This window comes from Lampris incognitus, chromosome 13 (assembly GCF_029633865.1).
Source record: "Lampris incognitus isolate fLamInc1 chromosome 13, fLamInc1.hap2, whole genome shotgun sequence".
NCBI lineage: Eukaryota > Metazoa > Chordata > Actinopteri > Lampriformes > Lampridae > Lampris > Lampris incognitus.
Genome location: NC_079223.1, coordinates 20,060,844 through 20,079,303, shown reverse-complemented (window position 1 = coordinate 20,079,303; position 18,460 = coordinate 20,060,844). Strand labels below are relative to the sequence as shown.

The following is an 18,460-nucleotide window of genomic DNA, read 5'->3' as shown; positions in this document are numbered from 1 at the left end:
GCCAATTTCATCCTACAACAGGACAATGACCCTAAACACACCTCCAAATTGTGCAAGAACTATTTAGAGCAGAAGCAGGCAGCTGGTATTCTATCGGTAATGGAGTGGCCAGCGCAGTCACCAGATCTGAACCCCATTGAGCTGTTGTGGGAGCAGCTTGACCGTATGGTACGCAAGAAGTGCCCATCCAACCAATCCAACTTGTGGGAGCTGCTTCTGGAAGCGTGGGGTGCAATTTCTCCAGATTACCTCAACAAATTAACAGCTAGAATGCCAAAGGTCTGCAATGCTGTAATTGCTGCAAATGGAGGATTCTTTGACGAAAGCAAAGTTTGATGTAAAAAAAATCTTATTTCAAATACAAATCATTATTTCTAACCTTGTCAATGTCTTGACTCTATTTTCTATTCATTTCACAACATATGGTGGTGAATAAGTGTGACTTTTCATGGAAAACACAAAATTGTTTGGGTGATCCCAAACTTTTGAACGGTAGTGTATATATATATATATATATATATATATATATATATATATATATATATATTAATACCATCAGGTGTGGAGGTGTTCGACAAAGAGTGTATATATGATCAGAAACCCAGTGAGACAAATTCCTGAGTTTTTGGTTGTCAGTTAAATTGGAACCAGTGGTCCATGGCCTTATCTACTGTGTAAGTTCTTATGGGCAAGAGAAAAAGAAAGAGTAGGTGAGTGGGACCTGGTCAGAGAAAGAAATATGGAGGGACAGACGGGAAGACAAAGGAAAGGGGAATTATGAAGAGAAAGAAATTTTGAAATTTTAGATAGAAAGAAAGGGGTGAAGTATAATGCATTTATTATGGGTCTGCTGTTATTTAAAAGAGAGCAGTGAACTGGGCCAAACATCAACTGAGTGTAAGGAGTCTAAATGCTGGCCCATACTACAAGATAATACAACCTGGGGGTGCCCCAGTGGCTCATCTGGTAGAGCACGTACTACGTATAAGGCTAAGTCCTTATCGCAGCGGCCTGGGTTCGAATCCGGCCCTGGCCCTTTGCTACATGTCATCCCCTCTCTCTCTACTAACCTATCAAAAATTATAAAAATAAAGCAAAACAAAAATACAACCGATTTTGGGCCCCGATTTCCCCCTTCCGACTAATCCCAATTTTTTTTTTATCATTCTAAAGATGATCTTCCTTGATTTTCCTATGGTGGGAGATATGTTAAGAGCTATTTTACTTTCCCAACCTGCTCAGAAGCCTGTCGTTCCCGCTCAATTTCACATCGCAAATATTTAAAATTTTCAATATTTACGATCTGATCCGATATCCCATAGTGTTGGGGGAACGCTAATGAATGATGAGGAAGCAATCTGTGGACTGTCACGTTGGAAAGACCGACAGCCAATTGGGAGCCAAACTGACTACAGCGATACAAGTCATAAACACAACAACAGCCATGGTGGCATCTGTGAAAGTCACGTTTGATCCAGGTTTGATTGCAAGAGATACGTATGTAAGATTTCCGGTTTTGAGAGTCAGGACTGTGGTGTGTGCTCTCCACAAACCGGAGGACCAAAAACCATTAAATTTATCATTATATGTCATTATTTGTGGGGGCTCTCACATTTTCAGCATCTGTTAACACTTTTCAAAAATCATCTAGTGTGGGGGCCAGGCATTAGGTAAACCTAGGCTTGAACCTTTGTGAATTCTGCCTATGTTTGGATATTACCAGTTATAACTAGCCTCAAAATGGTAATATGACATGAATGGCATTTTCTCCCCAATTGTACCCATCCAATTACCCCACTCTTACGAGCCATCCTGGTCTCTGCTCCAGCCCCTCTGCCAATCCAGGGAGGGCTGCAGACTACCACATGCCTCTTCCGATACATTTGGAGTCACCAGCCGCTTCTTTTTCATCCGACAGTGAGGAGTTTCGCCAGGGGAACATAGCGCGTGGGAGGATCACGCTATTCCCACCAGTTCCCCTCCCCCCTGAATAGGTGCCCCGACCGACCACAGGAGGCGCTAGTGCAGTGACCAGGACACATACCCACATCCGGCTTCCCACCTGCAGACACAGCCAATTGTGTCTGTAGGGACACTCAACCAAGCCAGAGGTAACACGAGGATTTGAAGCGGCGATCCCCGTGTTGGTAGGCAACGGAATAGACCGCTACGCTACCCGGACACCCCCCTGAATGGTATTTCTGCAGTTTGGTATACGTTTACTAGTTCTTGAGATGAACTTAACACAGGTCCTAACCTACCACATCCCAACTTGCATTTAGATTTGAAGCGAAAACTGGACCTAGGCTTGAGGGTTAGATTTAAGTTATTTTTGAAGCCAGTTATGGGGACTATACATTTTACATTGCTGCAAAAAAAAAATGTCTTAACAAATGAAAACACCAGGATCTAGCTTAGAGCTCAAATTAAGGTGGTGCTGTCGGATAGCTCTAAGCACTGCAGCTGATCTATCAGGGTGGGTTGGAGTATTTGCTCTAGCAGTGATGTCAGTGCTGACAATGGCACTACACCGAACTTAAACTATTTGAAAATTCAAGAGCAGAAATTGTCCACCAAATCAATGCTAGAGCCCATCTAAACTCTATAACACACACATTTGCACACCCCAAGCACAAGAAATGCACCCCCTCAAAACACATAGACCTTCTTCATCTTTTGCTTATGTTGAGGAAATGGGAGTTTAATTGAGAGTGTCTGGACTACTCCAGGATACTCTGGAGGCCATTACAAACCACTGGTGTGTACACACACACGCACACACACACACACACACACACAATTGCTGTATCAGCCATTGACATCTGCTCCATATGGGTTGAAAATAAACCTAATGACACAAACAATCTTTGCTCCCCTCCCACACGCACACGTGCATGCACACATTACATCCAGGAGAGAGCTAACAGTTTCAACCCTTCCTTCCTGAGGCAGCTCTCTTGTGGTAACAATAAAAAGTTTCCACATTTACAGATGTCACCTAAAATCAGCCTACATTTACAGACAAACACACAAAAGACCAACCTCCAGCTGTGTGTCCCTCTCATCCACCAGGCGTTTGAGGTGGAAGGCAAGGTTCCTGGAGAGGTTGTCTAGGTCTTCAGGCGGCATCTCCCCACCCTCCAACCACTGCAGGTCTACCACGTTTTCCTGGTTATGTGTCACCTATATTCAACATGGCAACATCAGCATCAGTGAAATGAATTTGCATGCAGCAGTCATAGGTTTTGTGCCAATGAAATTTAAAGACTCCAGGGCACATCCAACATAAATTAAAAGACATTGTAATTTGTTAACATAAGTTCGGGCTCCTTGTTTTTAAATTCTGTCGAGCAAACTTTTTTGAAATCCAATGATTTCATTCTCGTTACAACAGCAATAATATCATTAATGTTATTAACATTTCTGATTGAAAAACAGTGACATTTAAAACACTCTCACTGAAAGATGACTGAAAGCAACAGATCACAGATAAAAGGGCAAACATTTTAAATTGAGTAGCAAACGCTACACTTAAAGTACGAACCATAAATAGGTAGTCACAGAGCAATGATGAACTCAGCAAGGAGGCGAAAACATCTTTGTCATTCTCTTAAACTCATGGATGGGTTAGGAATTTACTAATATTATCTCAGAAAATTGAGAATAAGAAAATTACCTCTTGAATATGAGATGCTATGGCAGCTTTGGTGTCAAAGTCCAGTGTCTGGATACGCTCAATGTACTCTTCTTTCCTCTCACACTGTAAATGGGGGCAGGTGCAGGACACAAAGTGAAGCAGTTTGACCTTAATTTGTTACCAATATGTTGAATCTCATTCCAAATATGTCTCATGCTCTATTAATTAAACAACAAGAGGGAATTTAACCATAGAAGTGGAACCATCTGTTTTAAGGTAAAGATGATAGGCTGCCATTAAGCACAAAATAGGCTGGGTGCTGTGACTCAGTTTCTATTTGAACACCAACTATGGCATCGCCGCACTACTTAACCAGAACCTTAAAAGGAAATGAAAACCAGTTGCTACTTAATGGACCTATTATATATATATATAGCAGGGTTTTTTTCCCTTTCTTCGGAAACCGTCAATGGTGTTGATAAAAGTGCTCAACAAATGAGGAGCGGAATATCAATGTAGATGTAGGGGGAAAAAAACTTAATACATAGCAGTAAAAGCCCACTCATCAGCTGCTAACGTGATTCAACAAAGCTTTCATGGGGCAATGCAAACTGTGTTTTTCTTTGTTAAATCATATTAGCAGCTGATGAGTGTGAGATGCAAGAAACAAGCTTATACTGCTATGTATTAAAAGTTTTTTTCCTACATCCACACACACATACATATATATATATATATATATATATATATATATATATATATACACACACGCACACACACACACACATATATATATAGTACATATAGTATATCTATGTAGCATGGTTTTTGATAAATAACAGAACCTTACATGTAGATCAGTTTGCCAATTTTTTTTTCCTCACTCAAATGACAACTGGTTTAATTTGTAACTTCAGAAACAACAACCAAAATAGAATTCAAACTATGAGAATTCATGTGATCGCTAACCATCCAGTAGGAGGGGGAGGGGGAGGTTGAATACAAAGTTAACAGCATTTGTCTATTAGCATTATCTATTTGTAATTACAAAATAGATGCTTATATCTGTGTCTGCAACTGCTGGCCAATTCATTCCTGTTATTCAATGCTGACATTTCTGGTTTGCGAATGATAAAATACTTTTCTGTTAGACATAGGTTACACATTTTGCTACTGGTTGAATGAGCTTTGTTTTTTGAGAGTATTTTCCAGATCTACCAATTGAGGAAGCTATTCAACACCTTCATCACAAATGGACACCCCCCCAAATGCAACTGCCATGTGAACGACTCATGCTCCCTCAAAGCAGGGTTCTTACACTTTTTCACCAATGATTTTCCATGACTTCTCCATGACTTCACCAAAACCTTTTACTGAATTTCCATGACCAAAAGAAATTACTTTATCTCAATGGGACCACCGAAAACTAATTATAGTAACACTAAGTAAAATTAGGTTTACATCTGAAATGTATGGTGCCTCTCTAAAACAAAAAAAAACACCAGACAGGCACACTTAGATAAATTTTCTCATATTTTAATTCCAACGGTTTAACATTATTGTCAATGTCTCAAAAGATAAAAATGCCATCACATTTTCTGTCAGAGATAAACAGAGAGAAATAGTGCATTGGGGTAGGAATGCCAGTGCTAACTACTGATTACTCAGTAATCAGTACATGAGTTGTCAATATAAAAAAAAGACATAACATAAATAAATTAAATAAATCTTCCAAAATTAACTTCCACTCCTAAAACTAGAGACGGAATATGCAAAGTCTGGAACTCAACGTGTAGTCTTTAGTCTTTACTTCTGCTCCATCCCACAGCCTCACATGTAAATCCATTTGTTTGGACTGCAAATGGTGGTTTAGGCTTTCGTTAAACAGCACTACATATGCCTTTTGTTGGGACACTTCTGACAGTAAGATTCGTTTAAAGTGCGGCGCAAGCCCAAAAGTACAGACATAGGCACACTTGTTCTCGCCACAGGTACATTTCGCTGCAATCTGGCTGTCCGGGAACATAGCGGCGAAAACAGGGGTCGTGTCCTCGGATGACTTGAATGAGTAGTGTGAATTCATGATTTTTAGTGCCCACAGTATCTCCGCTTTGAGGACTTCATTTTTTGCAGAAACGTCCAAAGTCGTCTGCTTTGTTGCTGTGGAAACTGTAGTAGTGTTGCTGGATGTCCTCACAGCGTCCGCGTTCATAAACTCACCTATGGGTATTGCACTGCTAGCAACTGCGGCTACAGTCTTGTGTTTTTTCCCCTTCAAGTGGCTAACGAGCAGTGTCTTTTGCCAGCCATAATTGGTATTTACCCTTAAAAGGCCATGTATTATTGAAGCTGCACTTCCCTGGCATTTTGTCGAAATCGTCCGTTTGCTAGCAGAAGCAACTCCAGGCTAGTGGGCGTGCCTGCAGTTCCTAGGCGCTTGCACGCCGCATGCCCAGTAACACAGACTGAGCCAGACTGAATAAACTTTTCACACCACCAAAATATCACGACGGTCCGTGGCAATTTACATTTTATTATGACACATCGATTTTGTTTGGATTAATTGATGAAACTTTAGATATATTTCCATGACTTTTCCAAAACTTCTGAAAAAATATTATTTTCCATAACTTTTCCAGGGCCTGGAAATTGCATTTTAAAATTCCATGACTTTTCCAGGTTTTTCATGACCGTACGAAACCTGTCAAAGGTAAATGTCAGATGAAAGGCGCCCTGACTGACCAGAGGATGTGCCAGTGTAGCGACCAGGACACATACCCACATCTGGCTTCCCACCCGCAGACACAGCCAATTGTGTCTGTAGGGACGTCCAACCAAGCCAGAGGTAACACGGGAATTCGAACCGGCGAGCCCCGTGTTGGTAGGCAACGGAATAGACCGCTACGCTACCCAGACGCCAAAATGTTTGCACTCTTTTATAAATATTTATTCACGTAACCTTAATTGTATTGCTTGCAAAAACCTTAAAGTTTTGATTATTTCAAACCTCCATCAGATGCTGAGCCACCCTCAAGATGATTATTCAAAATCTTTAATCAAAATTAAATTCTAAGGCCAATAATAGTTTAAAAACGGCTAAACAGAGAATAAACTATTTAATAAAAGAGACTATACTACTACTACAAACCAGGTAAAACCCATAATATTCCCATATATGAGATAATCCTAAACCTAAACTGTCCATGCTGGCATTTCACTAGCATATTGTGATGAATCACCCCCTCCTGCTCCCATCACCCCCTGGCGATTGGATTACCTATAAGTGATCCTGAGTAGCCACGATTGGACAGTATGAAAATAGAAATGATTGCCCAAACCTAGTTGCTGTATTAATGACTCATAAAATATATCATTTGGTTCTGAAACATGCAGAGCATGAATTTTGGATAAGTCTGGTTATTCCCCTGATGACACATTACAGATGGAGGTATGACAACTTTCAGAGTGGAGTCTCTCTTACCTGCACAGCACAGCCTAGCAGCAGCAGCAAGAGTTTCTTCATCTCATCCAAACTTTGTTCTGTGGAAAACCACAAATATGGTACAGAGTATTAGAGTTTAACAGCTACTTTATTTCTATTTAGAGACTGACTGTCAATACAAAATAAACAAGATAAACCTTCCAGAGAATACTGGCTTAATTTGACACCATTTGTAACCATTTCCAATTTTCTTATTGCTCAGCAATGACCCTTAAACCCATACCAATGCCATCTGAGATGGGCAAAAGACAATTGAATTTGATTTATTAGACATTAACTGCAAAAATAAACCACCCACCCTACAGGTATCTTAACTGTGTGTTGGGCCACCACGAGCCCCCCTGGACTTGAGATTGCAATGTTTTGCGGATTTTGCTTAGTCTGACAGTGGTCCATAAGATCTTAGCTCACAGATTTGGCAAAATAAGCTTGCGCCATAAATAGTGTTGACCAGATGAAATATTAACTTCCCTCATTGGGGTGTATATGAACACTTGATAAAATATCTTACCGCTACATCTACATTCTCCCCTGTAAAACAAAATTTAAAGGTCCCACTCAGTGCCAGCTCAAGGGCTGTTTCCAAAATCCTATAATTATGTATGCATTAGATCATGAGAGCAGAGATGAAAGGGGTGGCCAAAACAATGCCAGAATATACATGTGCTATATGTGCTTCATATGGAAGCGTCCAAAAACACACAAAAAATGATATTGGATGGTGTATGCTTTTATACACAGACACAAATACACATACCATTAATTTAAGGTTACATTTGTTGTAAAGATTGGGAGTTTTTTTTATTGATTATTATTGTCATTACTATTATTTTTAATAAAAATGACTTGTTTGGCTTGATTTGTTCTTTGATTTGTACTTACCAACCTGACCCCATTAAAGAAATAAAGTAACCAAAAAAATCATAAACATATATTTTCTTCCTATAAATTAGTAGGTGAGTTCATGAGAAAAAAAAGTGTTTATGTTGAAAGGCTGTTGACTGTTACACCGTTGTCCCATCAGGCGGGGGTGTACAGCTGCGTTGTTGAGTACTGGGTGCACAAATCCGGCCAGGGGCGCATGGTGGTGCTGCACCAGGACAGACTCTCTCCATATCGCCCCCTTACCCCACCCGTTATTGGGGCCCAGGATGACAGTAGCACCCCATGCACCAATCAGTGTGCCTCTCTCCCCCCAGTTGCGCTTCCTGTGAGCCCCAGGCAGTCTGTTTGCCAGCGACGGCACCCTGGACATTTGAGGGACTGTGTATTGGGTGATGGGGTCGTCAAGGACAACTGACCCCTCAAGTGGGGGCTATGTAGCAACAGGGGAGGCGGTCGTTTTGACGGATGGCAGCTCTGCACTGGGGGAGCACAGGGGCTCATGGGTCTGTTAATATTTGGGTTAAAATTGTGTTTTAGTTCATGTTTTGGTTATTGTTGTGTTGTTCGTTTGGGGGTTTGACTCAGGCTGGGTAGACGACCATTTTACTGACTAACTGACTGTAGGACCGTGACTAAGGCTGATGTTTTTCATAGTGACCTCAGGGGGAAAGCTATTGTTCAGCAACCATTTTCAGGGCAAAAATAAAAGAACACTCCCAGGGTTATGCGATGTATGGGATACGGGAGCTGCCATTAGAAACAAGATCTCTGCCTTTTGCCTCCTTCTTTCACACCAGCTTGCCACAATACTTTATACAGCATTCATATACACCCCAACAAGGTAAGTGATTGTGTTAATGTTTCATCAGGAAAAAGTGGTTTCTTCAGCAAGCATATCTTGCAAAATCTGTAAGCAGGGAATTCATGGGCCACCAACTTAAAATGCAAAGCAAAATCCAGAAAACACAGTCATTTCAAGTCTACCACTACAAGCCACTGAACAGCTTCAGTGAATTATGTCACTTAAAACTGCAGATTGTAAAGTTATTTGACACTTGACTGGAGGCGTACAGCCAACATTTTTCCATAGAACATTTCATCACTCAGTATTTTGCCGATGGTGGAGGAAAAGACCGCCTCAGGCGCCACTCTTGGATCTTTCCATAGTTTCGGTTGTTTTTAAACCTGGCGTCTGAGACAGCCATGGTATTGGATTTACACTGATTTATTCTGGTCATACAAACCACTAAATGACCTTTGTGCCCCAGGAAATAGGTAGTGACTGCCATCTAGCAAAACACCAGTCATCATGGATAACTCACCAATAATCCCTCAGAGGTTTTCAATGGCAATTACCTACCCTTTTTAGGAAAATCTCCAAGGAAAGAACACCAGGAAAGAGAGAACACACCTGCTCTTGGAATGTTATGTACAGTATATCTTGTTTTCTTGGGTGTGCCCCATATTTTGATATTTATGTCAAAAAAATGTTCATATTGGGCCAATTTGCCCTTTACAAAGCATTTCTTCTTGAATAACAGTCACTTTTTTAAGTGTAGTAGTCCAGCAGGATGAAGTTTCCAGTAGCTTGCCACATGTCGGGGCATATTGTCAGAAGATGATAAAACCCACAAACAGCTGCTAGCGTGCTCAACAGGCATGATCTAATGTCCCAGATTGAGGTCTGAGCCATTGTGAACCAGGTGGTGTGTGTGTGTGTGTGTGTGTGTGTGTGTGTGTGTGTGTGTGTGTGTGTGTTAAGTCCTGAGTGAGTGTGAGTTATGCATGTCTGTGGCTACCTCTATAAGTGTGTGTGATAAGCCAGCTCATCCTGTGGCCCAGGGGGTACTTACTTCTTTGTCCAGCTCTAACAATATTAAATCCAGCTTAGTGACAGCAGCCATGTTTATCATTACTGTTGGGTAGCCTGTTGGCCTCCCTGTTTATTGGGACAATCGCTACTGTAGGGCACAATTTGTGCTGTATCCACATCATGGATATCTACAACACAACAGCTCAGAGTGGACTGAACGCAGGGCTGCATGATGGATAACAAATACTCAAGTGTGGTTTTTGCTAAATGTTGCCACTGAGATAAACAATGCTGTACACAAATATAACAAATGCAGAAGGTTTACTAGTAGAGTCTCAGTCCATTCTGCACAGTACAAGTACGTCAAGCTCTAACTCCACTCCCTTGGGTGGAACGGTGGTGCAGTGGTTAGCGCTGTCGCCTCACAGCAAGAAGGTCCTGGGTTCGAATCCCGGGGTTGTCCAAACTTGGGGGTCATCCCAGGTCGTCATCTGTGTGGAATTTGCATGTTCTCCCCATGTCTGCGGTGGGTTTTCTCCGGGTGCTCCGGTTTCCCCACCATCAAAAAGACATGCATGTTAGGGTTAATACTCCTGTCTGTGCCCTTGACAGAGGCATGGCAAGACGAACTGGAGTTGGTCCCCGGGTGCTGCACGGTGGCTGCCCACTGCTCCTAGCTACACAGCTGGGATGGGTTAAACGCAGAGTGTAATTTCCCCACAGGGGTCAATAAAGTGTCTCAAAATCAAAAAATCTTTCCCCAATTCACCTCCATGCTAAACTTCGCCCTTTCATGACTAATGTGGATTTAATGAGAAGAGCAGATGAGAGCAGTTGATCCTAACATTTTTGTAAACAATGCATTCATAGCCAATTTTTTTCCATACTGTTCATCAAGTCTTTCTTCCCCTACAATCATGTCTGCATGCCATTTGTTATACATAGTACCAGGATATAAAAAAAACCACCTTTTCTAAAAAGCAAACATCCCCACCAGACAGGAATCCTTGTTTTGTCTTTCTTTTGGGAGCGTTTAACTTGTCAAAACAGACAAAAATCCCCCCATTGACTGATTGTGGCCATTAACTTGACACAATTCCATGGAGAAATCAAATGAATCCCATGCCAACAACACGTTTTATCATTTTCCTTGGACCAATAAAGCCATATTTCCATGTAAATGTTATCATTTTACCATGAAACAGAGTTCCACTACCACCGGTCATATTGTGGTAAACTTACATTTTAAACAGGAGTACTGGAAACTCGCTTCAACGAATTCTCATTGCTTGACAATAGACTGGACAAAGCTGGTCCAATAATGGAAAAATTAAGCAAATGCCAATGAATACTCCCAATGGATTTTTATGTACATCTGTATGGTAGTATATGCACTATCAACACGACTCAACAGTTACTGCTAATGTACCCTTAAGCAAAATACTTCACCACCAAATATATCAGTTGAGGACCTTGACTGTCCCAGCCTGTTTGTTTAAGTGTAACGCAGGGTATGCTAAGAAATCTTGTTTTTTTCCTTAAAGATTTTAGGAAGCAAGGTGTTAATTATCGCCACCAGGCAGTAGCATGGAGGGGATATTGCATTTGGTCACGTGTCTGTGTGTGTATCGGTCCGCAGCTAATCTCACATATTACTTAAATATCGGCCTAATATTTTTTGTGCACAGTTATGACTACGATCAAGAACCTCTCGTGGTTGCAGTGCTTCAAAACCTCTCGAAAACATTTATTCTCGCTACAGCTGCTCCCTCTCTTCATTCACTCTCTAGCTCGCTCGACCAACGCTGCTCTCTTGTTGCTGCCCGATCTGAGTCCACCGTAAATGTATGTGAGAATGCGCACAGTTTACTTAGATAGAGGAGCGACAGTGTCAAAACATTGTGTATTCAGGTACGAGTCTTGAAAGTAAACGAGAAGTCGATAACCTTTCGCAATTCAGCAAATCATTCACTGCTGACCTCAGCACAGCAAAACTGGAGGAAAACTCGATGAACCTAAAACAATAACCTCTGACTTTATTTTCATAATATAATAAAGCTGGGTAAACCGTTTATGCTCGTGCACGCACGACTCATCTACAATTGACTCAGATCGTGCAGCGACATAATCAAAAGTTATTAAAAGAGTTTGTATAATCCAAAAAATGCAAACGTTATAAAAGGAACAACTTCCTCTAGGTTGCAGTCAAAACAGGAAGTATTGTGTATTCTTGTCGCTGCCTGAACAGAGGCAACCATAGATGTGAATTGTGCATCCGCAAGCATGAACAGTTTACCTATGAATATAAAGACAGACCTATGGTTTGCCCAAAATGGTCGTATAGCAAATGTTTTTGCTTTTTTTTGAAAGTGCAAGTTCATATTAGAATTGGTCACATTCATGTGAGGGTCCTACTAGGAGGCTGTGCATGCAAACATTAACAGGCAAAATATTTTTACTAGGTAGAATTTTTAGCTTGAGCACTGCTTATTAAAAACTCCCCCCCCCCCATATTTCCCGTCCAATCGACTTGGGCGCTTTTTTTGGGGCGTCCAGGTAGCATAGCGGTCTATTCCGTTGCCTACCAACACAGGGATCGACGGTTCAAATCCCCGTGTTACCTCCGGCTTTGGTCGGATGTCCCTACAGACGCAATTGGCCGTATCTGCAGGTGGGAAGCCGGATGTGAGTGTGTATCCTGGTCAATGCAATGGTGCCTCCTCTGGTCAGTCAGGGCACCTGTTCGGGGGGGGAGGGGGAACCGGGGGGGGGTATCATGATCCTCCTACGCGCTATGTCCCCCTGGTGAAACTCCTCACTGTCAGGTGAAAGGAAGCATGTGGTAGTCTGCAGCCCTCCCCGGATCAGCAGAGGGGGTGGTGCAGCGACCGGGGCAGTTCGGAGGAGTGGAGGAATTGGCCAGGTACAATTGGGGAGAAAATGGGGGGGGGGTTAATTTCTCAATTAAAACCATTTTCAGATTTAAAATTTATGTTTCTTTTATTAAGCCCCTTGAGGAAATTCAGTGACTGCAAATTAACCCATCCTAGCTATGATTTGTGTAGCTAGGAGCAGGGGGCTGCTGCCTTCATGCTGCGCCCAGGCACCAACTCCAGTTCTTTTCCCATTGCCCTGGTCAAGAGCACAGACAGGAGTATAACCCTTAAACATGCATGTTTCTTTTGCTGGTGGGGAAAACCTGAACACCCGGAGAAAACCCACTGCAAACACAGGGAGAACATGCAAACTCCACACAGAGGATAACACCCCCCCCCCCCAAGGTTGGACAACCCTGGGGTTTGAACCCAGGACCTTCTTGCTGTGAGGTGACAGCACTAACTACTGGGCCACCGTGCCACCCAAATACAAGTACTATGTGTTTATTTCATTCAAATGCGGATAGAGTATCAAATTTTAGAAAAAAATCCTTAAGCTGAATTTATTTAACTTCAGAGATACCACTGAACAGGAAAAAAGGAAGGGAAGAAAGGAATTAATAATCACAAAATATTCAAAAATATCACGCTATAACACCCACATGTCATCTAAAGAGAAAATGTAATTATCCGAAAAATAAAGCTACATTTTGGTGAAGGTAAATTTGGGTAGATAAAGCCTTTTTTTAGCTGTGGGGCTTAAACTGTATTTTAATAGAGCCATATCAGCATGAAGTCTCCTCAGTTGAGGGATTTAGCCCACCATATATGCTGGAACCATATGGGACAGATAAAAACTTCTTTGGATGAATAATTTGAAGAGGGAAATGAGGGTGTAAGAGAATGAGCGAGAAAGGCAAGGAGATGGGGGGATGAAACCAGACAAAGGAGGGTAAAGCCACAGCACAAATGAAACACCAACAGAGGAGAGAGATAGAAAAAAAAAAGAGTACAGGGGAGAAAAAGGAGGGGAGAGAAGGTTGAACGGCAAAATCTCCCTCCAGCAGAGGCAGCAAGTAGGCTTTGTCATCACAGTACTGCTCTGTACCCAAGCAGGCCCTATCTCTCTGGTAGCACACACTTCCTCACCCTTTCAACACCCCCATTACACCTTTCATACACTCTTTCCTCGCTCTGCTCGTCTACTAACACCCTCACTCTTCTCCAGCTATTCTCTGCAACACATCCACCCATCCTTTCCGCCTTTCTTTCGTTTCCTCTGATGTAAGCTATGTTGTTTATCATCTGCGATTCCTGACCGACAGTTCTCTCTATTCACTCCCACCCCTTCCCCTCCTTCCCCTCCTCCTGACAGGAAACACTAGGTCATAAGGACAGTGACTAACCCTATTTTCCAGCAAAGCCATTGTCAATTTGTATATGCAGGGTTCGACATTAACCATGGCCCAATGGCCTGTGGCCATAAAAAGTTACTCTGTGGCCACCATATATCCCCAGTAGGTGGCCCCCTGTGGCCACCAAGTCGAGGTTAAATTAAAAAAAAAAATCACCCTTTGCAAACGCAACGTCACAGTTCCACAAACATCGTGCCCTTTAATTCAACATTCTGCGAAAACAATTAACAATAACTTAATTTTACTCGTCGCCGGCTAGCTGCCGATATGTCGGGGCTGCTGAAGTATGGGTTTACTAAGCCTAACGTTACTCAAGCTGCGAACACGATCCCTACAGAAGAACCAGAAACACAAAAGGTGGACTATGAAAAAACAGAACGGCAACAAAAATTTAGGAGTGAATGGAAGGAAGCAAGAGTTTAAGTGGCTAGAATATGACACATCTAAGGACGTAATGTACTGCGGTGTGTGCCGCCAGTTTCCTCAACAAGCCGAGAAGTCTAGCTAATTTTTCATCGCAAACAATGCCTTCGGGAAACACCACTTCAAAATTAATGGAAAAAGTGGCCAACACTTAAGGTGTACAGTTGTACACCTTGCAGTTACATCGCCTGAAAATACACCCATGGGGAGACAAATACGTGAATGGAGAGTGAATAACGGGAGAAAATGATTTCAACATCACATATTATTCTGTACGCAAGGCTCAGCGTGTTTGGTTTTTACCGATTTTCCCCCGAAAAATACCCAGATTTTTTTCCAAAAGGAGCAGATCGGTTTAAACTGATTTTCACACAGATTTTATGTTTCCACGGATCCAAAAGTTGTTCCTTTTCATGTGAGGTTATGTAACAGTGTCCTCTTGTGGCGAAATTCGGCATGCTGGATGGCTTTGAAAAATAAAAACTGAAAATGTTGAGCCTTGTCTGTTCGCAACGAAATCGCATTCAGTGCTTTGCCTGGGCTTATTGAACTCCATATCAAGAACGGCGTGGACATGGTGCATGGATATGCAAACAACAAAGCCATAGCAAGGTGAGTTGGTTTAATTCTAATCTAGTTAGCTAGCTAGCTGGTTAGGTTTATATGCTGTAAATTAACATAGTGCTAATGCTACTAAGTAGAGCAGCTACCTAAATTTATTGGACAAATAATGTAATGTTAGCTACTCTTCATCAGCAGTAGGCCATTGTTGGCTAGCTCACATAGCATATTTTCTGTTTGTGTTGCAGCTAGTTGCTCATAGTTAATGGTGTTAATGTTGTTGTCGGCAACTTTACTGCTGTAGATTCATTCCCTACATCTACAACGACATCTGGGAACCAACACCGGAGAAGCTGTACCAAGCCCGCTATATTTCAGTTCTTGCGGATTATAATTCTACTGCTTTTGTAATGTTTTTATTGCACACATGACTGACGCCGGGACAATGCTGGGAGGAAGGGAGCAAGCAAGCAAGAGTGTATGAGGCAAAGGGATGCGAAAAAGACTGAACTGAGACTGTGAGAGAATATATGCACCATATGTTTACAAAAACTTGAGTTTTCAATTTAAATAATTATAAAAAAAATTCATTCTGCCCATGTATTTTGACAATTTTGGCTACAGTTAGACGTATGTGTTATAGGTTTTCTACTGCCTTTTGTAATGTTTTTATTGCAGACATGACTGACAGGCACAATGCTGGGAGGGAGGGAGGCAGGGATGGAGGGAGCGAGAGAGAGTGTGTATGAGGCAGAGGCATGGGGGGGTGCGAGAAAGAGACTGAACTAAGAGACAGAGACTATGTATGTATGTTTACAAATGAACTTGAGTTTTCAATTTACATAAATAGTTATATATTTTCATTTTGTTGATGTCTTTTCATTTGTTGATGTGTCACAGCGTTAAGTTGTGTTAAATTGCCTTTTCTGTGTATTTACATTTGGGCCACCAAAAACGTGCTTAAAAATATTAGCGTCTATCCCTGATATGAGTGAGAGAGTGATAGAATAGGCAGTGTGTGTGTGTGTGTGTGTGTGTGTGTGTGTGTGTGTGTGTGTGTGTGTGTGTGTGTGTGCGTGTTTGATGTCTCGCACACCACTCTCCTCTGCCACAATGAGTATGACCTGATAAGAGCTGTTCTGAGCCAGATGACTACAATTTTCAGTGATAGAACTGGTGCAGACCATCCAACATTGCTTTGACAATACGCCACAAAGAATTTAATATATTTTTGAGACAGGACAGAATGAGCTGGCTTGTTCCTTTTTTAAGATCAGTTTAAAATATTTCCATTTTGTTAGACGGAAGGCAGCTTGAAGCCACGGGAGAGATGGAATTATGGGTCATGACTCGGACACAAGCTCGGCGTTTTGGGCTCACGCAACCCAGTCAGCCTTGTCAGAGGATACTCCACGTTGGCCGGAATTTTGATTTTACAAGGACAGAAAAACTTGGGATATCACGAACTCTCAGTAGATGCCCTGTCAGTGGCGAGCAATCACTGCATCTTGTTGCTGTTGTTCATTGACAGGAGGTGATCTCCAAAACTCAAAACAATACAGGAATGACATATGACAATATCTGACTGACAATATATGAACGATATGAAGGCATCTCTTCATGGACAGAGATCAAGTTTAAAAATATATATTTTGCACCATTATTTACCAAAAACAGCTCACTTGGGAATCACCACTTGATGTACTAATATAGTAACAAGCTATACCAGTAATATTAGGCTAGAATAAGTATCAAAGTATAGTATCTGATGACATTAAATCAGATACCAAGAGCCACATATAACATGATATAAAAGCAACGATTTGGTTTTCTGCTTTTTTAATTCATAGCAAGATATAAGATCTTTGTGAAGGAACATGGTTGCCAAATAAATTGCGTAAGCCTACATCTCTCTAAACAAAAACAAAAAAAAATCTATCACTACTCAATTTGAAAATTAAAAATTCAGAACTTGTGTATTAATGAAAAAGATTAACAGTAGCTTAAACCCCCTCCCCCCGAACAAAGCTGTTCAAATGAAATAGTACAAGTGACTCTAGAGCATTTAAAACTAGTTAGTTCATAATGACATATACAGTGTTGTTCCGAGGAAGACCAGCATCAGGCTGAAAGTCGGAACAAAGCAACAGTATGCAGCCTGGAAAGACCCTAGATCAGACCAGATCATTGTTGAAACCTCCCTTTAGACAGACTAAACAACGATGGTGTGTGTGTGTGTGTGTGTGTGTGTGTGTGTGTGTGTGTGTGTGTGTGTGTGTGTGTGTGTATGTGTGTGTGTGTGTGTGTGTGTGTGCATCTGTAGGCATAAATGCAGGCACAAGTAAATGTGTGTTCGATTGTGTGTGTGTGTGTGTGTGTGTGTGTGTGTTCACAAAACAGACAAGGTTAAATCTGAGCCTGGGGGTACCACTGCTTGTTCCAATAGCATAGTGTTGTTAACACTCCCCCCCCTCTCTCTCACACACACACACACACACACACACACACACACACACACACACACACACACACAAAACCCCTGCCCCCTAATGAGAGCATAATAAAAGCCACATGGCCAATGACTTTCAGCTGGAAGCCCTGGAGTCGAACAGTCAGATTTTGTAGCCACTGCTGGCTTGTCCGGCTGGCTGGCTGAATGTCTAGCTGACTGATCTTGCTAGCTAGGGGTTAAGGGGCAAAAGGAACCCTGAGGAATGCAACCTAATGCTTACAGCCTGTTCGGCTGTTTGCTCTGAGGTCTGGGAGCTTTCAATGTCTGTGAGTTTTGTATATACAGTAAGAGCTCGAGAACACCTAAAATCAATTGTCCCTATCAATTATGCAGTAGGAAACCAAATTAAAAATCCTGCACATAGCTTTTTTCATAACGCGTAAATGCTACACAGATGGACATAATATTCAAAAATGTTATCCCAGTGTCTCTTGCTTTTATTTGATCTACTTTGCAAGTTCCTGCAGCCAGATTCCCTAAAACAGAGACTTGAATTCTCCTGGTAACTATGTAATGTTGTAATGAGAGTAGTATACCGATCAGCTGAGAAACTGAGAAAAGGCCCAAAAGGAAGAGCTCTAAAAAAAAAACCAATATAAATGGATGTTAATAATAATTTTACAAATTTAAAAAGATTAAATCGTGGGAATGTTACTTATCGAGTTCTATTAAATATAATTCAAGCAACAATCCTGAAGATTAATATACAAAGAAATGTCCTTGTAAGACAACAGATAATTAACAAATATCGAAATCATAATGAACACTTTGGTAGCTGCTCATTTTAATAATTACTGTTGGTAATAATTACTGTTTCCCTAGCAAAATGATGTCAT

General features: G+C 41.5%; 1 protein-coding gene across 3 annotated transcripts in view; it reads right to left on the bottom strand.

Annotated features, from left to right (window-relative positions):
• Window positions 1–18,460, bottom strand: part of ccdc88ab (coiled-coil domain containing 88Ab) — a 144,910-nt gene that overhangs the window by 66,778 nt on the left and 59,672 nt on the right. For all 3 annotated transcript variants that reach the window (XM_056291278.1, XM_056291276.1, XM_056291277.1), the window contains exons 5-7: window positions 7,119–7,177; window positions 3,677–3,760; window positions 3,043–3,183 (exon numbers count right to left, since the gene is read on the bottom strand). In XM_056291278.1, the coding sequence (XP_056147253.1) occupies window positions 3,043–3,183; window positions 3,677–3,760; window positions 7,119–7,177 (284 nt within the window). The remainder of the gene's footprint in view (window positions 1–3,042; window positions 3,184–3,676; window positions 3,761–7,118; window positions 7,178–18,460) is intronic.